General features: G+C 41.7%; 2 protein-coding genes across 5 annotated transcripts in view; one reads left to right on the forward strand and one right to left on the reverse strand.

Moving 5' to 3' along the window:
- The window catches only part of VTI1A (vesicle transport through interaction with t-SNAREs 1A), a 272,754-nt gene extending 265,776 nt beyond the window's left edge, over nucleotides 1-6,978 (reverse strand). For 2 of the 4 annotated variants that reach the window (XM_075504538.1, XM_075504540.1), the window contains exon 1: nucleotides 6,433-6,971. In XM_075504538.1, the coding sequence (XP_075360653.1) occupies nucleotides 6,433-6,526 (94 nt within the window). In that variant the 5' untranslated portion in view covers nucleotides 6,527-6,971. Of the gene's footprint in view, nucleotides 1-6,432 lie in introns of all 4 variants that reach the window. The other 2 variants (XM_075504539.1, XM_075504537.1) reach the window with 2 other exon arrangements.
- Nucleotides 6,979-7,064: 86 nt separating this feature from the next.
- ZDHHC6 (zDHHC palmitoyltransferase 6) lies at nucleotides 7,065-19,510 on the forward strand. Its single transcript, XM_075504536.1, has 10 exons — nucleotides 7,065-7,456; nucleotides 8,851-8,942; nucleotides 12,307-12,466; nucleotides 13,575-13,736; nucleotides 14,352-14,405; nucleotides 15,911-16,078; nucleotides 16,392-16,433; nucleotides 16,838-16,983; nucleotides 17,072-17,115; nucleotides 18,930-19,510. The coding sequence occupies exons 1-10, from the start codon at nucleotides 7,208-7,210 to the stop codon at nucleotides 19,031-19,033; spliced, it is 1,221 nt and encodes a 406-aa protein (XP_075360651.1). The 5' UTR covers nucleotides 7,065-7,207; the 3' UTR covers nucleotides 19,034-19,510.
- Nucleotides 19,511-23,659: the final 4,149 nt, after the last annotated feature.

Genomic DNA, 23,659 nt, shown 5'->3' on the forward strand with positions numbered 1-23,659 from the left:
ACTTAGTGCCGCAGGCAGTAATCAGGGGATGCTGAGGTAGCAACCAAAACCAGAATTTCTGCCATATGAAGTAAAATGTGCCCTTAAAACAACCTTCCTTAAAAGCAACAGAACCACTCTGAAAGGACTATATTGCTACAGTTTTTGGTGAAGCATCCCCAGCATAAGCAAGTCATGTTTCAGCTAAGCCCTCCCACTGGTGTTCCACAGTACCTGCATTACATCTGCATGGGCCTGTCCATCTATCTTCTCATTTACCTAAGATATTCTACACTCTCTTTTAAGGACACGTGAACATCATGATCTGTCCTTCTTCAGTTACATACATTGGAGCTCTGCCTGCAGAGAGGATCAGGTTCAGGATCCTTTCCACCTTTAAGATAATGCAGAGATCTTTGCAAATAACCAGCTAAGCAAGGACTAGAAAAGCTGTCTTCTGAGGATACAACAGTATGTCTGGCAAAATATAGCTAGAATAAAATCTTGAAGAACACTGAAGCCCTCTGAGTAAAGGGAACTCTGCCAGTGACACAAGTGAGAAGTTAGAGCTCACCTCTAAATCCTCCCAAGAGTTTCCCTTCTTATCCTTGAAAAGGCACAGAATTTCATCAAGTAATCCTCTCTACAGAGCTAAAGCCATGGAAAAACAGCACCTTTCTTGCAAATCTGGAATTCACACTGCTATGTCTGGTGGATTCTACTACAAGAGAAGATGTAGGAAGTGCTCATTTCTCTGCAGCACTTTTAGCTCTCTGCTAGCAATGTCTTTCTTTCACTCCCCACCAGGTTCTCATGATGGCACCCCAGTCAGAAAATGTAATGGTTAGTGATTTACCTTCCTAACACAACTAAACTCAAAGGAAAAGAGAATCTGCCACTTGTTTGCCCACACATTTCAATTCTCCTACCCAGCATCCCAAAACACCTCTGTTCCTTCCTTCATTTGGAAGAGGGCAAGATGACGATGGACAAAAGGAAAAACAATGCAAGATATAAAACACACAGTACCATTTTATTGAAGCTGAAATAAAATTTAAAAATATAGCAGCAGAAAATAAATGTACTGTAGCAATTTCAGTATTTCCCTGAGTTTTACTGGATTACAGTTTCCATACACATTAAGTAACTTGAAATTTAGGGACATAAAGTTGGGGTTTTGGGAAAGATATTTCATGCTGTACAAATTCTGTGTGTACTTGTGATTACAAGAACTACCTAGCGCTCCACTGACCAGTAAGATCTTATGTACCCACAGAGATATTAAGGTACAGCCCTTTGCTAGGGAAAACTCAGACAAGGAGGTCTGGCTGAAACTGCTCCCATAAAATTGAGGAGGTATTCAAATGATCTTCAATGGTTTAGTTAATTAAACTTTAACCCAACTCCAGGGTTGCATTTTAACATCGTCCCAGGTTTATCGATACATAATCATGCAGCTGGTGACCAGAGTAACTGCTGGAAGCAAGGCCCACTGACAACAGGCCTTTGTTGTTCCTTCAAATACAGACGTGTGAGCAGGCACATGGCAACATCCCAGCACTGCAGCTTTGGAGCAGTATCTTCACGGACTTCCAGGAAAGCAGCTGAACTTGTTGCAACTGCGATCCTCTAGGGTACACAATACCACGTAGTCCCCAGAGCAAGAAGGGGTGGCAGGATCCAGCAGGGTCACTTTGGTAAGGAAAAGCAAGCTTACCAAAGTATAAGTATCACCCACTTGGTTTCGCTTTCCTCTCTTCCTCTACCTGCATCCATGTAAAATCCTGGTGAGAGTATGCTGCCTGGAACCACTTGTGTGCAGGACTGCCAATACTCTAGGCCTGTTGATATCGGCAACAGAAGCATGAAATGCTACAACACTGTCAACCAGACAGCACGTGCTGGAATGGTTTTCAAACCATTTAATTTCAGTTTTACTGCCACGGTTAAGCTAAGGAAACAACTTATTTCACAGTCAGAATCCCCACAGAAAGAGGACAATATCCACAGGATGACTTACTCAGAGACTGCAGATGAGGTCAGAGGGAGTTACTCAGAATAAGAGAAGCTTGCCACTAATCTAGTAGGTCAGGACAAACAAGTTATGATCCAATTAAAGATCCTCATATTACTAACTGTATTACTCCACTGTGTCATAGTAGTTTTCAATCTGCCTACTTGATAATTTCCTTAAATACACTTCCATCATATGAAATAGTGAAAAGGGGTTTTTATAACTTTTTCCTTAATTCAGAATTGATAACGTCCTTTAAAGAAAACAAAAACACAATGCTCCATCAAATATATCTAAATTTAGCACAGAATTTTTGTCTCCACGTTGCCAGACAGAATGTCCTAAAGAAAATATTGCACATAGCTTGTATAATTTAAATGGTCAAATTGACAAAATATGGATAAAGACTAGAAACAAAAGTGTTTTTTTCCTCCAGGTAAGGATTGCAAACAAAGAAATCCATTCCGTGTTTGTACACAAGGTTGTACCACTTTCTTAAAAGAAACAAGCTTTTACTACATTTTCGTCAGTTCTTTCAGCTTTGCCCTTGCATTAGTCACTGTTTTGTCCCCCAAAATACAGCAGTTACAGAAAGGCAGAAATCTTCCTACAAGCGTAGAAAGATAACACAGCACTGGTTTGATCTCACAACCAATGAAGAGATTAAAAAATTCTGGACCAAGACTGAGTAGTCTCATTGCTTGTCGAATTGCTTCCTTTTATCAGTACATGCTGAGGAAAAGATTGAGTAACAAAGGGCTTCAGTTCATAGACCACTTGCAGATTTTGCCATGCTAGCTGAGGTTGTTTACGTGTTCACCACTGCCAGAAGTTACTGTCCAACAGCAGAGACAAATGGAACGATACATGCATTTCTCTCTTTAGTTTATAAAACTGGGTTCAAGAGGCAAAACATAATGAGCCAGATCTGAAACGGAGACAGTAAACTCCAGTACAGGGGTATAACAGAAAATTAAAGGTGGGACTTTCTTCAGCTAAATCTGTTAAGAGACTGAAATACAGTGCTTTGATTGCTCAGTAGAAAACGCAGCTATTGAGTATCAGAAGAATGACAGCACTCAAGTCTAAAACCATCACAACCCAGAGGCTACCATGCTGGGGAAAGGCTAAGTATCACCATTTGTGCTGGTAAAACTCTCTTTCAGATCAAGCAATCAAAATTTATATAAATTTTTGGTCAAATCACAAGACAGATGTTTCTCTGAAACACCGAGGAATATTAATAAAACACATCAACCAACGATCTTCATTCTTCAAAGACCTGCAGCAACATCACAGAAAACCTATTTAAATGCCTTTTCTCTATTTAGAACACTTTCTTTAATTCTCCAGATGACGTTTGCCTCAACAGAAGACATTTCTTCCCAAGACGTTCTATTGTCCCTGCTGCTTATTGTTTCTGTAGTATCAGAGTGCCTTTGTTACATTTCTTGCTGAACTATTTATGCATTTGTGACAATAGGATTGTTTGTTGAGCCATCATCCTCCCAGAACACAAGACAGCATAAAGTCCTGACAACACCAAACACAGGAACGTTGCAAAAAAATTAACCAGTATTTCTCCAGTTCAACCGAATGCGAAGCTTACAGCAGGTCCATCTTGGGCAGCAGAAGGAAACAAACCAGTCACTAGACTTCAGGAGATCTCTCTGTATTATGCAGAAGTAGCACAAGTCCTTACACCTTTCATCCTGCTTCTTCCAGCGTGGAGGAAGAAGGCCATCAGCAATCTCTCTCAAATCACTGCTGAAAATTGCCACCTCATGTGCATCTCTCCTCACGTCCCCCTCCCACCTCATAATCCTCTTTTTGAGGCTCTCCCAGCCATCTCCACAAGAACTAACTGGAACTTCTGGTGATGAAGAAGCAAAGATCTTGCAAATATTCCTATTAAGAAACAAGGGAAAAATGTGTATTTAAAATATTTCTGATTAAAGTGTTCAGCATAGTCAGAGATTTATTTTCTTTTCCAGGTGGTCAAATGCCTCTATTATCTAAGTCTGCAATTTGTTTTGAAGTCATACGTGAATTTTTTTGCCGATGAAAGACAGAATAGCCCTGAAAACTGAAGCAATGCACACACTCATAAATGTACAGTGCAAGAAGTAGCTATAATGCAAGCCAGTCCAAACCATGTATGAGCACCCTCAAATCCTAACATGGAAAAGCCACCTCTTAAAAACAAAAACAAAAACCCACCATTGTCTTATCTGGAGGCCATTTAGCCCAGTACCACACTACTGGTCCCGCAGGGAACATGCATTCTTTCTCCTCTGAGAGGACGGCAAATTCGAAAAAGACGTTCTAATGGCCACATAAAAAAATCATGATTTCAAAGCCTGCTATGTCACTGTTCTAGGCTATGTCACTGTTTAAGACAATGCTCTTTAGCTCCAAAGTCTCCCTAAGTGAATAAGGGAGGCTGATTCAAGGAGGGGATTATGGAAATCCACTACTACTAAGCAGAATATTCTTCCTACTATTGAACAGACACTGATGACTTCCAAAATCTATATAATTAGGAACTTAAATCTCTATTCTTTTTCCATAAATCAGTGTAGCACTACTGATTTTCAGAAAACTAGCCACTAGTGTATTTATGATGTCCCCCTGTTCCTACAAGAGGTCTGTAAGTTTACTCTGTTTAAAAGTAAACAACACTTTGTGAGGCAGTGGGAAATACTGCTTTGATTAGGTACTTTACATTAGTGAAGAATTCACTGCATCCGCTCAGTAAATTGTTTCAGTGGCCATTTACAGGTTAAACATCATTTCTGGGCAGACTAAATTACACCAGTTCTAAATTTCAATCACAAGAGCTCTTTGGATCTCTCCCTTCTTCATTTTGTAAGTCTCCATTAGAAAACAGAAAAAGCTTTCTACCTCATAAGTACCTGCAGATTGTGACTGAATCATCCATCTCCCCCCCCCCCCCCCCCCCCCCCATCCTTTTTGCTAAGCTCAACAGCAAAATAGCTTTGTTAAGCTGATGAAAAGGCATAGTTTCCTGTCCTTTAATCATGCCTGTGATTGGTCACTGAACGCCAGTTTATCGGAAGACTTTCCAACTTGCTAAGATTAGAATTGGACATGACCTTCCAGAATCAGACCGATTATTACTCAAAATACCCATTTATTCATTTCAGATGTATTTTGGACATCTGAATTAGCGTTGGACTGAGATCATATGTTTTAGCTGACCACCTACCTCGAATCCTGTTTAGAGTCACTACTTCATCACTTCATGATGCATTTCCCACTCTAAAAGTAGGATGTTATTCTTTGGTCCTGGGTGCATGATATTTTTTCCTTTAGTCATATGGAAAAGTATACCATTAGCGTGTGTTTATTCCCTCCTCATATGATATCCACTCCTATGGTTTAAGTACTCTAAAGCTTTGGGAAACGTGCATAGGAAGCAGAGGCAGAAATATTTAATGACCTGGAAACAGAAGAGGCATTAAACTTAGCTAGAAGAGAGACAGACGAGAAATCCACTAGTTTCAGCTTCCCCTGTCTCGTACTAGGAGCCCTATATTAGGGCACTGATTCATATGCGCTAGAAGATTGAGCTGGACTGGTTAAAGAAATTATAATTTTCAGCTTTTTACCCCAACACTCTTATAGACGTTATTGTCTCTACTGCAGGGATACATCATGCATCAGACCACGAATGCTGCAGGTTACTGGCAAACGCATTAACGTAAATGAACACTGATATCTTTAAATCTGCTCCTACGTGTGAGTCACCACAGTCAATTATCCAAATCAAATGTTTTAACAGTAGGCAGCAAAATTACAGATTCGGATTAAATCATGCACGAATTCTGTCCATGCCACATGAAAAAGACTTGATTTCCATTATTGATGTTGTGACACGATCACAATAAAAAGCATTCAGTAGCAATGCTGGTACAAGAAACATTCTCCCAGCTCTGACCCCTGCTCTGCTCAGCCCTTCAGTTGCGCTGGCATAACTTCGCGTGGCCCCACAGCAAGTCAGAAGGGAAGGGCTGATCCTTACAGCTGACCAGCAAACAGTATTCTGTCAGGTTACCCTTAACACATTTCATGAGACAACTCGCCGCTCGAACAGATGCGCACCCGGGGCAGGGAGGCGAATCCTGACTCTGCTGTCTAAGGAGCAAGAAAACACATTCGGGTGACGGGACGCAGAGACAGACCCCGCTAAAAACACACCAACACTCCCCGCCACCACCCCGAGCGCTCGTTGCTGGGAAGCCGGAGGCTCCGGGAGCCGGAGAGGCTCTTACAGACGGGCAGGACGGGCCTGCGGTGCGCAGCGAGAGCCGTGAAGCCGGAGAGCAGCGCAGGCGGGAGCCCAGCACGCCGGGCGACGACGGCCTCTCCGCGGCGCCAGGCGAGCAGCCCCCCCGCCGCAGGCGCCCGCCGCTCACCTCCTACCAGCTTGGGCACCTTCCCGATCCTGCCCGTGATCTCGGCGGTCAGCACCGCGAAGTCCTGCTCGTAGCTCTCGAAATCGGAGGACATGGCGGCGGCGGCGCTGGGGGAGGCCGCGGCCCCGCTGCGCTCCGCGGGGACACCGCGCTCGGCCGGGCGCCCTCAGCCGCTCCGCACCGAGGCGCTTCCGCGTTCTGCTACCCGCAAAGGCGTCCCCCCGCCTCCGGGCGCCTCGCCACAGGTTCCGGCGAAACTCTCCGCCCCCGCTCAGGCGCTTTAACCAGCACGGCCCAGCTCCCCGCTGCCGCCCCGCCACCCCTTGGCGGGCTCGAACTGCAGCCTCAAGCCCAGAGGAGGAGAAGGAGAAGGCGGCGGCGGCCCGCTCGTGCCCTGCAACCCGGGACGCCGCAGCTCCCCCCGCCCCGCCTTGTAACCCTGCTCCTCCGGCGGAGCCGGGGCGGGGGGACGAGGCTGAGGCGCCGCCCGCGGGACGCTGTTTCCCGGCGGGACCCTATTGCCAACGGACTGCCGGGGGGCAGCGGCGGAGCCGGAGGCGCCGGCGGGCGGGGGCAAAGGCGGGCTCCGCTCCCCCCGCCTCCCCGGGCCGGCGGGGCGGGGCCGAGGCCGAGGCCCGCCGGACCCCGACGCCTCCCCTTCCTCTCGGCGCTCCCTCTCTCTCGGCAGCCGGCGGGACGGCGTGGGGCTGAGCGCGGCGGGAGCCATGCGCGGCGGCGGCGGGGTGGCGGCGGCGGGCGGGCGGCGGTAGCGGCCATGGGCGGGCCGGGGGGGCTGCGCCGGGCGCGGCGGCTGTGCCACTGGGGGCCGCTGGTGGCCCTGGCCGTGGTGGCCGTGTGCTCCGCCACCGCCATGGCGGACGCCGCGCTGTGGTACTGGCCCCTGGACACCGCCGGGGGAAGCGTCAACTTCATCATGCTCCTCAACTGGACCGTCATGATCCTCTACAACTACTTCAGCGCCATGTTTGTCGGCCCGGGGTACGTCCCTCTGGGGTGGACGCCGGTAAGCGCTGGCTTTCGATCGCCTCCTCCCCCGGCCGGGCTCGGTGAGGCGCGGGGCGGGGGCCGGGGCGGCGGGGCCGGGCGGGGGGACCGGCGGGCCTGCCCTTGTGCCGGGGCCGGCCTCTGAAAGGAGCGTGTCCAGGGATCGGAAAGGCAGTAGAAATCGCGTGTCTTTGATGCCACCATTTTTCCCCTTTCTCCCCGAAGAATGCAGCCAGCCCCTCAGGCCACTCCTTTCTCCTTATCTTGTTTCGACATCTTCACTTTCTGCCTCTCTCGCTTTGCTGCTGCTTCCAGCGTGTCCAGTATGCTCCAGCTTACTCCATCCCTTCCTTGTTCTGTCAGTTACGGTGATCTGGGGCTGAACGGTAATGCTGCTTTATTGGCAGTACTCGTTATGTTTTATAGACGCTTCTCAAAACAAAACGACAGGAAACAAGTGCTGTGAGCCGGGAATGAGAACTTCAAGGTTATCTCCATGCTCATGCAGACGCTGTTACACTGAAGACTTTGCTGCTAGTAATAAGGATTAGAAGAACTTCATTTAGCAAATTTTTTTTTTTTTTATGTGAGCCAGAAAATGCCATGTTTCTCTTGTGTTCAATACAGTATTATAAGTCGAGGTAGAAATTTGCATTTCCTTTGCTTCAGTAATCCCTTGGAAGAGTAGTAGTCAAGGACCAGAACGATACAGGTTCAGTATCTCAAGACGGCTGGACAGAGTTTGTGTTCCAGTGGCATGATATAAAGATTAGTAATAATTGCATTTCTACTTGTGGAATACTTCTCAGGACGGAGTCTAGTGAGAAGAGGATCCTGTTGCAGTCCTAGCAGGACAACTAGGTATTCCACTTTGTGAAGAGAAGATTTTGGCAGTATTACTACTTGCTATCTACAAGTCTTTCTGTCTCTCTTCTTGCTGTAGTTGGCGTATGTGTGTGTGTAAGAGAGAGAGGGTGGAAAACAAGAGCTCGTTGAACATTAATGGTTACCAGTACTGTATCTTAGTAGTAAGCCTAGATTGGCTCATGGTATAAAATGGAGAGACAAGGTGAACAAGCTTTTTCTTTAAATTATAAAGGCTTCATGCTGGTTTTTTTACTCTCAGAACTTCACTATGAAACCCTGCTTGTACAGTCACTCTTCCTGATGGAAGAACTGTTTATTTCTTTTAGCAACCAGCACTTTCAACAGTGGGAGATGGCTGTGTTGATAGCCAAGAGATGATTTCACTTTGGTTTTTTTCTCTCCTCGCCACCTACCATTAAATAGGGTTGGGTTATGAAACACACCCTGTCAGAAGAAAGCAAAGATGCTTAGGTTAGGAAAGTGCCAAAATATGTATTGCCAGTAGAATTATGTATACGTCTAACATGCCTATTCTTCTGTTTAAAGGAAAAATCTCAGGATTGCATGTATCTCCAATACTGTAAAGTGTGTCAGTCTTATAAGGCACCACGTTCACACCACTGTCGAAAGTGTAACAGGTACTGTCTTTCTTTAAAATTGCTTTAAATCCATATTAAAGCAGCTTCGACTCTAATGATGAGGTATTAATATAATTTATTCTTCCCAGTCTTGTATTGTGCATTTTTAAAGCCTTCTATATGAACACTATACCCGTTAGTGGTGGGTTGACCCTGGCTGGATGCCAGGTGCCCACCACAGCTGCTCTGTCGCTCCCCTCCTCAGCTGGTCAGGGGAGAGAAAATAAAATGAAAGGCTCATGGGTCGAGATAAGGAGAGGGAGAGGTCACTCACCAATTACTGCCGCAGGCAAAATGGACCCGACTTGGGGAAATTAGTTTAATTTATTACCAATCAAATCAGAGTAAGGTAATGAGAAAACAAAACCTAAATCTTAAAACACCTCCCCTCCACCTCTCCCTTCTTCCCAGGCTCAACTTCGCTCCCAATTTTCCCTACCTCCTCCCCTGCCCCAGCAGCTCAGGGGGATGGGGAACGGGGGTTGCGGTCAGTTCATCACACGTTGTCTCTGCCGCTCCTTCCTCCTCAGGGGGAGGAATCCTCGTGCTCTTCCCCTGCTCTGGCATGGGGTCCCTCCCACAGGAGACAGTCCTCCACAAAATTCTCCAATGCGAGTCCTTCCCACGGGCTGCAGTTCTTCACAAACTGCTCCAGCGTGGGTCCCTTCCACGGGGTGCAGTCCTTCAGGAACAGACTGGTCCAGCATGGGTCCCCCACAGGGTCACAAGTCCTGCCAGCAAACCTGCTCCAGCATGGGCTTCTCTCTCCACGGGTCTGCAGGTCCTGCCAGGAGCCTGCTCCGGTGTGGACTTCCCACGGGATCACAGCCTCCTTCGGGCATCCACCTGCTCCAGCGTGGGGTCCTCCATTGGCTGCGGGTGGATATCTGCTCCACTGTGGACCTCCATGGGCTGCAGGGGGACGGCCTGCCTCACCATGGTCTTCACCATGGGCTGCAGGGGAATCTCTGCTCCGGCACCTGGAGCACCTCCTCCCCCTCCTTCTTCACTGACCTTGGTGTCTGCAGAGTTGTTCCTCTCGCATATTGTCGCTCCTTTCTCCTGCTGCTGATGTGCAGGTTTTTTTCCCCTCTTCTTAAATATGTTATCCCAGAGGTATCCCATCACTGATGGGCTTGGCCTTGGCCAGCGGCGGGTCTGTCTTGGAGCCAGCTGACATTGGCTCCATCGGACATAGGGGAAGCTTCTAGCAGCTTCTCACAGAAGCCACCCCTGTAGCCCCCATGCTACCAAAGCCTTGCCACACAAACCCAATACACCACCATTTCAAATATTTCCACTTTCTAGGTGTATGATTTCTATATGGTTTTACTGTGTCTTAGTTTAATAAATAAATCTGTCTCTAACATTTTCTTTTTAGCTTGAAATCAGTTCCTCTTAAGAACTTCTTAACAGTATTAACAAAACATTGCAGTACTGTTTCAGGGAAGTGAGCCTGTGTAAATACCTAAAAATCTTTCAGTCCTCTGCAAGTTCTGAGTCCAAACATTCACCTGCTCAGAGAGTAGAAAAGCCTATTCTGTCATCTTTCCAAATGGGAGTTAAATGTTGATTTGAGTGGAAATTTTGGACTGTTCTTTATTGTTCCCTAAAGGTTTTTTTCAAGAGGAGTCAGCATGTTAAGTGAACTATAATAAGCCTTTTGGGTCAACTTAAAAAGTTTGTGCCTTGTTATGTGTTAGTCTTCCAACAGACTTGCTTTGAGCTAAAGGACGCTTTTATTATAAATAGCTGCACTGGAATTTAGTGCAGCTTGAAAAATGCAAGCCTCTGACAAAAAGTCAGATGTCTGCAGTCCAGGCTGTAGTTGCATTTATCTTGGGTTTACTGGACAGGTCCTCCTCTGAAGGACTATTAGAGAACGTGGTAAAAGGATAGTGCAACATATGCATTCATTTGTTATTTCAATAAACACAAGATGCACAGTCAGTGTGCTTTTAGGAAGCAGAGAGTGAAACTGTAGAGCAGTGCTGTAATTTGGCTGCATCATCCTGGGATTTAAAATTAGACTCCTTTCCTTGAGTGACAATCTTTACACTGAGGACTTAGTGGAAAATGGCAGCAGATTCTGATGATTGCTTTGGCAAAAGCAAGTTCTTTAAATAATGTAGCTTTTGTCAAATAAAACAGAAGAAACTGCAGCACATTCTCCAAATCATTTTACTCTTATGCTTTAAGAATTTTCTGCCCCCTCAACTCTGGCCAAAGTAACTCGTTCCACATGTATTTCTAGCCTGTTGCAGTGAAGTAGGTAACTTAAACCACCGCCAAAAGTCTTCTATGCTATGGCAAGTTTCAGTGCATGAATGGAGTCACTTCTTGTGGCCCACCTGAATGGGGTGAGGTTTCTGGCTAAGATCTGGGAACTTCTTCAGAAACACTTGTGCTGGTAATTACGATTGCATGTTCAAGAACTTGTACAGTAGCAGTTGAGCATATGCTAATGAAGAATAATTAATTCTTTAAAAGGGAGAAACTGAACTCCTGTTGGGAAGGGACTGGCTTAAAAGATAATGAGGTCAGTAGTTCCAAAACAGTTAACTTTTATTTTCAGAGGAGATGGATATTTGCGTAATTCAGTCCTTTGTTTATCACTTAGGTTTGGTGCAGATTAATTGCAACATTATAGTTAGTGACTTTTACACCTGTTAAGTTAAATCAATGCAATTTGGGATATGGACAAATCTTTTATCAGGTGTTTTTTTTCACCTGTAAGCTAAACCAAAATAACTAGCTTTATATCAAATACAAGAGTGTCTCTAGGGTGTTTATGCTTGTTAAATAGATTTTGAAAAGGATTTACAGCGGTGTAAGGTCAATACATAGCAACTGATGAAGCTTTGTGAGGGTCTGCTACTGAAAAGAAAGAGAGATTAACACACTTCTGTCTGTGGATCTTTGTATGTTCTTTCTCCAAGTAGTTCACAGGGGATTTGATATTTCCTTTATTTTCCTGGTGTGCTTATTTAAAAAAATTGGCAATAATATTAGTGCTTAATTATTGTGTTGATAGTTCTTACATGTCCCATTCTAGACCTCTGTCTCCTGACTCTGGAATATGCTGTTTATTAGCAACTAGCAAGTCTGAGTAAAGAGGAGGAGGGATAATTAGGGAGGGTAGGACCTGGGAGCACTTTTTATTTTGCTTTGTTTCACTCTACAGCATGAAATATCATTCTGAATAGCAACAAAAAAAGAAACTACTGTGTTGATCTGTCAGAAATTGGTGGGTTTAAATGAATGAATGGAGGTCGAGTAGTAGAAAGTTAGCTGTCCTTTTCTTTGAGCTTTTTGAAAAACATCATACATGTCCTTTATATTAATCAATATTTATTATTCACAGATGTGTTATGAAGATGGATCACCATTGTCCTTGGATCAACAACTGTTGTGGGTACCAGAATCACGCATCTTTCACTCTGTTTCTCCTCTTAGCTCCACTGGGATGCATTCACGCTTCTTTCATATTTGTTATGACTATGTACACGCAGCTTTACAACAGAGTAAGAACACATAATTAAATGCTTAAAATATTATTTAAGTTGAATGGGTAATTTATCTCTGGAAGTATGAGACAATTTGGTTTCCTGAGAAGAAGCATGTGGAATTCCTTGTTATTCTTTCAACATGTACTCTCAGTTCTGCTCTCCGCCTCTGAGAAGTATGTTCATTAATTGGAGGAGGATTCAAAGAAAGTTGTTTCTATTTTTCCTTTATTTTTTTGTTCCTGTTGCTTGTGATAATCACTGGGAGTTTCCTAGAGCTTTGCATTGACTGAAGACAGTTTCTGAGTAGCACTTGAGAGAGAGAGAGAGAGACAGGCTGTGTTTTGGCTGGCACAGAAACTTGCTGCTATTTATTTCCAACACACAAGTTAGATGCTATTTATTTTCTTTTGCTTGCCACTTTTTTAGAATTGTATCCAATTCTTCAAGGAAAAAAAAGTACTTTATTTTTAGAACTAAAAATAAATTACGGTGGATTTGTTTTTAAATGGAAAAATTTAACTGCAGCAACAATGAGCAAAGCTTGTTCTGGAATACATCCCTTATCTCAGATCCATGGTTAAGATTATGAGCTTTGATTTCAGCCTTTGTGGTTGCAATGAAGAGCTTGAAAACATCAACTGAGTGTAACAGATGAAGGCTGCATGTTGTATTTGCAGAGCAATAAGGTTGAGAACTGCTATCTGCTAAAGCTTTCAGAGGAAAACCTGTAGCGTTTCCATTGAAAATGGGTACTGTGCTATGCAAACATTTTCTATCTGAAACCGGTGAATGCGTTTTTGTTAATGTGCCAGAGTCCAGATTTTTTTGCCAATTTTGGGCCCAACTTGTGGAGCTTGCAAGATGGCGATTTTGGTTTAGCTTTCCATCTAGAGAAGGCCTACATCTAGCAAAGAATGTATTTCTGAAGAGGAAGTCTTTTGAATACGTTTGGGGGTTTTTTTGTTTGTGGTTGGTTTTTTTTTAAATTACTCCACTTGCATTATAAACCTGTCAGAAGTTGGACACTTACCTTCAGAGCCAGATTTCTTGATTTCTTATTGCTAACTTGTTTTGTTTCAGCAGTCAGAGTGTTCTAGAGCTGAATGATATTTTCCCATTGCAGATATCTTTTGGGTGGAGTTCCGTAAAGATTGACATGAGTGCAGCCAAAAGAGACCCTCGACCCATTATTCCCTTTGGACTGTCTGCATTTGCTGCATCTTTATTTGCCTTAGGACTGGCATTAGGAACAACTATTGCTGTTGGTATGCTGTTTATTATCCAGGTAAGTTTATGGCTTCTGTTACAAAGAAGTTAAAAGCTGTAAGTTTTGCCTTGTTGTGGAGCAGAAACAGAATTCAGGATTGAAACAGGAGCAGTTGTTTAGAGCTTATGTTGCTGTGTAATTTTTCCAGGGTTTTATGTTGCTTTCTCCCAGTTCCTCTGTTGTTACCACAATTTTTAAAAAAATTATTTTTCATGGGAGAACTTGGAGGTAAAAATCTAATGAACTAAGGAAACATGAGATGGGCTTTATAAACTCTCTGGAAAAGGCAAAATACTTGGTATTTCAGGAGTACATGCCCCTAACGCTGAAAATAGGTATAAACATGCCTGATATATTACTTCAAATGTTTGAGATCTTTGGAAGGAAACAAAAATACACATTTTAAGCATAGACTGAAATACTGTGTGGTACTGTCTAAGTGTATAATTCTAGAGGATAGCATTAGCGTCTATGCTGAATCTTAATTTTGAATGTTTTATATGTTTCAGTTAAGCCTATAAAAGTTGTTTTGTGTTTAAAGCAAATTTAGTTTGTTAAATGACATTTTCTTTGCTTAGCTGATGTATGTCTGCAGAAAATCAACGCTAATTTCACCTAACACTTTTATTTTAGATGAAAGTCATTTTGACAAATAAAACTTCAATCGAGTCCTGGATTGAAGAAAAGGTAAGCTTTTATTACAGTATTCTTGTACTGCATTGTTACAAAGTTTATTCTCCATATTTGCCAGTTTCTTGTTTCACCTCTCTGGATTTAAACCAAAGGTGTCATTTCAATTCACCACTGACCTAACACCTACAACCACCTTTTCCCTCACTGTCTCTGAAATACATGAGAAATCATGTAACTGCATAGATTTTTATTTTCTTTTTTGTTTGGGGGAATTGGTGTGAACATAGAAAAATACTTGCTTTTAAGAGACTTTGCTTATCTACTTGGAATATGTGGGTGTTTTCGTCTGAAACTTGAGTTGTCTTTGCTTCTCGTTATGCCTGCCTGTGTCTAATTGTCCACCTCCCCTACCCATTCTAGGTGGCATGTTTTGGCTTATGATTTTCCTCATTTTTTACTTCTCTGGTGAAACTTGGGAGGATTTTCCATGATTTTGAAGAAGTACTAGAAAATAATGACATACCTAGTCTTTTCTCCTTTAAATTTATCTTTGATTTCCATATCTTTATAGAGGTTTTCACAAGATTTTTCAGAAGAAATATAGCCAAGCAGCAGAAGTTAAGTTTAGAGGAAGCAAAACGGACTCAATGTTTAGAAACTAGTTCAGTGCTACCAGCTTATTTTGTATAAGTCCACAAACATTTCATTATTATCTTGTTGTCTTTCTTTTATTCTGTGTCAAAGTTAGCATGAGGATCTTGACTGTGTATAAGTACCTAAGTATTGTAATGCCTTCTCTTTGCACAGAATCTAGCTTAGCTGGATCCTAGTCCTATTAGACCTTTGAATCTCAATGGAACATAAATGAAAGAAAACCCTGGTACAACTATATTGTAGAATTTGGAATAATCTGTTAAAATTTTTACTGTAAAACACAGGCTGCTAATATGTCCCTTCTGAAAACTGAACACAGGCTGTAATACATAAGTGTTTAATAAAAACGACATTGTTGTGACAAAGAGAACAAACTCTTCTGTGGCTGCTCCACTAGATGTCATTGTTACTGGAAGAATGAAAAGTTCATAACTGCAGAATGTGGGAGATTCAGAGCATGCCTGTATACGCAATTCTTAGAGATGGAATAGACACTACCAATGTTGAATTATGCTCATGATCATTAATCAAAGAATCCTGAGCTGTGGAAGTCTTTGTATGTGACTGAGAAATAGTCAGGCATCAATCTTTTAAAAAAAACCATAAAATCAGAGCATGGAGTAGATTAATCAGTGTAGCCAGTTGACTCTGTTGTTAAAGAGTAAAAGGGGGGGAGGGAGGCGGGGGACCCAAACCACACACACTTCTAAATGCCATGATTGTTATAAGTAGTTTTAAATGCCTGGGTTAATATAGCAGGAATTTACTGCTCTTGTCCCAAAATCTTTGCCTTTAGGTCTCATGGACCCATACAGGGCTTATGACCTGGCCTTCTTAATATTTGCTGCTCGATTGCAGTTTGTAGGGTATGTTTTTATGTACTGTATTTCTTAATTATTTTCCAGGCCAAAGACAGAATCCAGTACTACCAAACGGGTGAGACCTTTATTTTTCCCTATGACATGGGAAGTAAATGGAAGAACTTCAAGCAAGTGTTTACATGGTCTGGGATTCCTGAGGGAGATGGTCTGGATTGGCCAGTAAGAGATGGCTGTCATCAATACAGTTTGACGGTAATTGATCTTTAATGATATCTCAAGTTAATCCTCCCCACTATCCAATTGCCTGCTTTCCTTTGCAGTAATATACCAGCTTTTTAAATAACTAAAATAGACTGACTAGTAATACATATACTTAAGGAATAGTTCTGTCAAATGTTCTCCCATTTTTGATAGACTAAAAAGTTATGCGTTCGTGAGTGCTTTTAAATGCTTAATGATATTGCCTGTGTTTGTTGAATGGTTTCAACTGACTTCATTTTGTGTTGAATACACAAGTCCTCTTAAACCAAACAGTGCCTAAATTTCTATTTATAATCATTTATAGATAGAGCAACTGAAACAGAAAGCAGACAAGCGAGTAAGAAGCGTAAGTATTTGTGAAGTGTGGTCTGAAATTACTTTGAAATATCAGTATAAATAAATGTAAGTAATTGCTGAGACTATTTCTTTTCTTGATTTTTAAACTTAGCAATTAAATAAAGACTTTGTGTTTCCACACAAACAATGTGCTGCAACCTCTGCTTAATTAAACTTAGCATTTAGCTTTCTTTGCCTTTGCTCCTTAGTTTCCAGATGGTAAGAAATGTGATAATAAAGATGACTGTGCTTCATTGTTAACCAGTTAATTTAGAATTTAGAGTGCCTTTGACAGCCGTTGTCATTATGCTCAAATTTAATTATATGCTTGAATTGATTTTTTTGGTATGAAACTGTTAGCAAGGCCATAACTCCTTACAATGATATATTGCCATGTTCTGTTCAAATTTGTAGGTGCGGTATCGAGCAGTAGAAGATTACAGTGGTGTCTGCTGCCCTGTGACTAAAGGTGTTAAAACATTCTTCACAACACCGTGCACTGAAGAACCTAGAATTGCATTGAGTAAAGGGGATCTGATTTTAGCCACAAGAGGCTTAAAGTTAGTGGCTCCACACCTTTATGTTTGGTTAAAAGAAATATTGAGATGAGTTCTGGCATCTAACTACCTATTACGCTTTCTTCCCCAGACACTGGATGTATGGTGAGAAGATTCTCGACTCAGCTGCTGATGGTATGAAGCAGTTATTTTCACTTTTTCTGTTGAATATTACTAATCAATTTTATAGCTGTCTAGAAATGTGGACAATATTATATGTTCAGTTCTCAAAATGTATAATGTCTGACCTTATTGGCATTAGCTTCCCTCTAAAACCACATCCACAGTTTTTACCCTTTACATCTGGTAGACTTGTCAGTTTTAATAAACATGAAATGAATCTGTCAGACTGAAAGAACACGCATCTAGTAGTTTATTGAAGGTTAAGTAGGAAGGGGGACACTTCGTATTCTAAGAAAAAGTTAGACTTACAGACTCTAAAGAGGTTAATGACGATTTCTTTTTTTGATATTTAAATAGTGGTCTGTCTTAAACACATTCAGATTTCCTACCTAAACACCCTATATATATATAAGACCTGGGATTACTCTTTGTACATCTTAAAAACAAGGAGACGTTATGTCTTTGGTTTGGGATCAATTCCAAGGACTTTGACACGCATTTACGAAACTAACAACTACAGCTATCAAAGACGTTAAAGACTCCTGCTGGTCTGCAGACAGATGACAACATTACAGCCATCTGCATTGAAATTTTTACATTTTTTACTTTAGTCTTCCTTCTTAGGACTGAGCTAAAATTTTACCTGCCAGAGGGTGCGTTGGATTCTGTTGTCTCTTCCAAACAAATGTTAATTCATTGCTTGTACATTCCGTGTTGGCAAAAGAGAGGCAGCCAACAGTCACTACATTGAAAGAATCCATGCCTTTCATGGGAGGTCTGAGACCTTCATGGGCTAAAAGTGCTTTGGCAGCTCACTCCAATGAACTTTCAAACATCAAACCTAAATGAGTCATTGAAATTAGCATGGTAATAGTTTGTATTGCATTGCTTATTATGAAGATTAGAAGGAGATGTCTGTGCTATATCAAATGGGTTTTTTTAAAATCAGGTGAAATGCAGTCTGGGTGGGGAACTTGGTGTATACTGAGAGGATGGATTAGAATTCAAAATAGCATTGGCATTTTGGAGAACTAGGCTTCAAAAATAGGATGAGATTTGTTAGGAATGTATAGCAAAATGCTATAAAGAGGCAGGAATAACAAGCTGTACTATAACAAGATGGAAAAATTAATGATTAAGTAGCAGTTCTTCTGAGGAAAAAAGAGTCAATCATAATCTTAAGATGAGTCAACACTTGCAAAAAAGAAAAAAGCATGTATCTTCCCAGATGCATGTAATAATCCTTCCATCCTACTCAGCATTGGCAGGGACTCATCTGAAATACTGCCACAAGTAAAAGCAGTTACTGCATCTCAAGAAAGAGGAAGATCAGCTGAGAGGAAAACAATGAGAATAATCAGAGTACTAGAAAATGTGACTTATAAGGGAAAGCTGAAAGAATTGGGATGTTTTACTTGGAGAGGAAAAGGAGATAGGAGAAAGCCAGGGAATGTGCAAATAGTCATCAGCTGTGTGAAAGTCTGTTGTAGAGAAGGTTCTTAGCTGCTTCCTCTGTCCCTGGTGTGTAGAAAGAGGAGTTGTGAACTTGAATTACAGACAGAAAGATTCAGATAGGGTATTAGGAACAATTTTCTCATAGTAAGGAAGGTAAAGCACTGGAAAACTTTGGAGATCTCTGGAAACATTTTAGGCAGTGGGAGAGAATCCATGCGTCCCCAGGCAACGATGTTAGGAATGACTTGGATGTCCTGCCTTGGAGAAGAAAATAACCTAGGTAACCTCTTGATGTCTCTTCCAGTCCTGTGTTTTTCCTTTGTAGTGGGTCATGTTTTGTTCCAAGTTAATGCAACTTTTCATGTCTTAAGGTGGAATAAGAGAACGAGGCTGGTTCCCTAGGAAATGTGTGGAAAAATGCCAGTATGACTCTGAAACGGATCAACCAGTGGATGGAGAGAAGAAAACCAGATAGCCTTCTCATTTTTTAAATAAGAAATGGAATTTTTACTTCAGACCACAATCCTTTACTTGAAATTTTCTGTGTATTACTTTAGACTTATGCAATGAATATGTTAGGGCAAGGTTTTCTTTTCCTCGCAGCTGAAAGGGTTGGATATGCCTGTGCCATGGTTTGCATACTTTCTAAACAATAAATAATTGAAGAAGCCATTCAGTGGATTGCCTTCAAGGTGCATCTTTTTCATCCCAAGTCAGGGTTTTGGTTTTTTTTTCTGTTTAAATTGCATTCTGAGGGTTCATATTTTAGGTTTTTTCCTCAACCGCATCTGATTGTGATGCGCGCTGCTTACCTTTTGTATTTTACTTTCTCTGAAGCTGCCCCTGAAAACTACAAAATAAGCATCTGATTCAAATTCAAGATAAAATTTGTTACCTGTGACTTTTAATGATGTGAATTGTCCACCTCAAATAAATGATACATTCATATTCACTTGTGGATTTAATTGTTCTTAGACCTACAAGAAGTTGTTTATAGGCATGGGAACATAAACTGACTGGGAAGTAAAGATTTCACTGTTATAAGTTGTTTTTCAAGGTTAGAAAGACTTCAGCTGTTGCTGTAAGAATATTTTGGCCTTTTAATGGCAAAAAAAATATAGCCAGCTGTATCTGCTCCCTCTGAAATCTGAGCATGTACCCAAGAGACTACAGTTTTTGATCTGTCTTAGAGTGAAAGGAAGCAGTAGTGCAAGAATGAAAATTTTTGTGAGCCTAGTTGCTACTAAGTGATTAACACCTTTCCTAAAGCGGTTTTATTTAGCATCTGGTATGGATTATTAGAAGGAAGACCTTAAAATGGAGTAACCTGTACCAGCTGAAGACTTTCTCAGTGTATCCTAAATGCAGCAGGTGGTTTTGTTCTCTCATAGTTAGTCTAGTTGCATGTCATATGTTGAGAGTTTTTGCAAATTACTCTTTTAAACTAACACCTGGTTTACCTCCACCTGCATGAGTTGTCTCAGGCAGATGAACATTTCTTAATATTAAGTGTATAGAAATAACTACATACAGACAAGCTAGCATTAGTCCTGTAAGCTCCTACTCAGATTCTTTATCTCCAGCACAAAGCCAGTTTTTCATTACTTGCTGCTGTGCGTTAGTGCTGATGGTGAGCCATAATCCTAGGCTGCTTCTGAGCTGTGGCAATGGACAGTTTGTGTCCAGTTTCAGTAGTTTGCAAGCAGGTGCTTTGCCCCTCTTGAAATCAAAGCACTTATTTTCTAGAAGCAGGCTTCATTAGAGGTATAGGAGTGTATCATACTCCTAGTTTCCCTGCTAGCAAGAGCCAAAAGGCCATAACTCGGCAAGATGTAGCTGTTTGGGAATATGTGTAGAAATTAATATGAAAACCTCCAAACTGCATGGAATACTCTTAGTCTCAACTGCAGTACTTTCTGTTCAGTGTCTGGAGTCTAGAACCAACCGAAGATTACAAAAATAAGCTTGTCTTCCAGCTGAGGAAACTGGCAGCTAAGGACCTCTTTTCTTCACTTTGAAATGATTAAATAGCTGCTACCTGTATTAGCAGGCAGCAATTAGCAGTGTAATAGCAACAGATTAACAGCACTAATGACCACAGCTGATCATTAGCTATTAGGAGGGGAATTTATTTAAACTGTGGTCTGTTTATAGGAGACTGAATATCTTTTAGCAGTTGAAGAGCGTCTTCATCTCTATTTCAACTTTCATCTGAGCAGAATTTTGCATACCAGGATCACTCTGTGCTGAACTACAGCATGGCCAGGAGCTGTGCTTCAGAAGTGCACTTAAAATCTGAAGTGAACTCTATATGCTTTTTTTTTTTTAAATGCTTTCATCTTGTTTCCTTGTAGCCATAACTTCAGTCCCACCTCTTGCCTTTTGTAGCACAGGTAACTGGTGTTTCTGTTTACCATTACAACACCTTCACTCAGCAGTGCTTGCCTACAAACGACCAGCCAAAACAAAATGCATACCTCCTAAAGGTGTTTAGAGATTCTGCAGCCAAGAAAATACAAGCTGTCTTTCCATTGCTGAAAACAACTATCAGAGCATGAAGTTTAAAGACAAACCACCTCTAAGGAACTCTGATTCTTAATACTAGTAGATTTTCTTTTCCTTCCTTTCTACCATCCCATTCTACCTTTTTTATTTCTTCTTCATTCCCCACTCCCTGCTCTTTGCTCGAGGAAGACCTTTGTTTATTAAGGAAAGGAGCAGGTATAGATTTGTCATAGCTGTTCTGTGTTCTGCAGTGATTCATCAGGGAATTCAGTTGATTTTCTTTTAGGTTCAAATCCCTAGAGAAGCCAGGTCTGGGGGAAGCAAAAAGCAAGTGTTTTTTTCGTACAGCAATTAGCTCTATTAAACTATCTCTTGCTTTTCCCTGAGAGAAGAATTGCTGGTTTTATGTAAAATTTTGAGCTTTGCATCCTTTCCATCACCTAACAGCAAGTCTAGACTTGCAATGCCATGCTACCCTAGCTCAGGCTCTAGTATGATGGAAAGTAAGGGCAACTGCATACTGAAGTGGAACCCTGCCCTCCTGTTTAAAGGAAAACAGTGAAATAGAGTAATAAGAAATAGCCACCTACTTTAGTTCAGGCAGTTTTTGCACCAAAACAGAAACAGAATCTGTCATAAAAGCAAACAATACTGGCCATGGTAAATGGACATCTCAGGCTGTTCAACCACCCAATCAATGAAAATTTTGCTTTCTACTCATCTGCCCTCGCTTTGGCCTCCAATACGAAGAGACTCTCCTTTGCAGAGTGAAGCCACTGACTGTGCTAGGTGTCTCAGTTCTTAATGAGGAAGGGGCTAGATTACATATACAACAGACTGTGCAAAAGACTAGCCGTGGTATTCTCATGCCTGGTAACTTTGACGTGATTACCAATAGTAAAAGAAATGATGAAAGAGTTCTCTCCTCCTCAACAGTATTAACCAAGAGGCTTCTGATTTTAATGCAGATCTCTTAAGGGTTGAGCAAATACAAGCTCGTACTAGAGTTTAAGCATCTCCCATATAGTTAGTTTTTCAAATGCAAAGTAGTGACCAGGAGAAAAGAGAACTTCCCATGCTGGGAAGCCAGTGATTTGCAGGTTATTTAGTATTTACAATTGAGTTGCCTAGCTAGGGCATTAGAGAATGATTCTAGCACTGTCTTGAGAGCGTTGATTGAAATAAGAACCTCATTAAAGCCCAATTATGAATTAAGAGTCAGTATTTCCCTCTGAACACTTCCTCTCTGGATCAGGAACAGAAGAGACTAACCAGTAATTATTAAGTTGCAGGCACAGGGGTTGTTTCATAGAGATGGAAAGAAAATACGCTTAACAAATTGTATTTTGGTATACAATTGTTAAATGATTTGGAGAGCCGAAATCAGGCAATCTAATTTCTGATGCAGTACATCTGAGTTGTTTCCAATTTGTTATATAAAAGGAAGCTATATTATCAACATTCATATTAAATATCTGCCTTATGTGAATCATATCTTTATTAGTCATGGTATCTCATTATTCAGCAAGTATACACATCTATACTCCAGACCAAATGGATCAATTCATAATGGACAGCTATTAGATGAGAGCTTTTTAAAGCAAATAGAGAGGACTGGATGTTATTTTTAGCACCAATCTCTGTATCATGGGAAAAAAAGTTGCAGAGTTGAACTTCATTGTACCTATAGCCATCCTTACCTCAAATCTTTGTTCACTGGGTGTAACAGTGCTTCAAGCAGCTTTCTGTAGTGCTCAAACAATAGCCTGAAATAATTTTTCCATCATTTCAGTGCAAGCATGCCTAAAGCACACCCGTTTTCACTTCAGATCTACAGTGTGTAAGCAGTTCATAGAGCAGAAGCAGCACCCAAAAGACCAGTTTCAGACCAATGTACGCTTCAGCTGCTGTGTGTGGTTTATTAGTCAGACAGTGCCATTACCCACTCAATTCTGTCTTTGTAACAGTTACTAGCAGATGCCACAGACATGAAAAATCTAAAGCACTGGAGTTTGCCACTGTGAGAAGAGGCTTAATTGCCATTAAGAGCAAACCATGTTCTACTGTATTAGAAAGTGACCTGTACAAAGTTACTACTATCTGAGATGTGGCATGGAAAAGTAGGCATTCTCTACTCAGTTCACAAATAAGAGATCTCTTTAAGCTTAATGAAGCACTGTGATTGGTATCTGAACACTGCTAGTTGAAGGGCCCACCACAGAGTGCTGGGCTTCAACATCCAAGCAGATCTCTGTAGGGAAGTTTCACTTGTTGATATAATAAACAAAGTACTTTCCGGGCACTGCAGCAGGTGGCATCAGAGGATTCAGCCTCAAATTTATACAGATCTCAGCTGCACTAGATTTACTGTCCCCAACTGAATTGCTCATCAGGACCTAAAACCAGTTTCAGTATACATCTCTTCTTCCCTCTGGCTTCTTTTTTTCTCCCCAGTCTCACCTGGGGGAAAAGATTAAGCCATCAGTAACTTTTAAGTCACATTGCTTTAAGGAAGCATGGGAAAGATGAGCAGCATAGTTACATGCACTTTCAGAGCCTTAGAAGCCTTTATAACCTCAGGTTATGACAAGCACAA

Source organism: Mycteria americana, chromosome 6 (assembly GCF_035582795.1).
Source record: "Mycteria americana isolate JAX WOST 10 ecotype Jacksonville Zoo and Gardens chromosome 6, USCA_MyAme_1.0, whole genome shotgun sequence".
NCBI lineage: Eukaryota > Metazoa > Chordata > Aves > Ciconiiformes > Ciconiidae > Mycteria > Mycteria americana.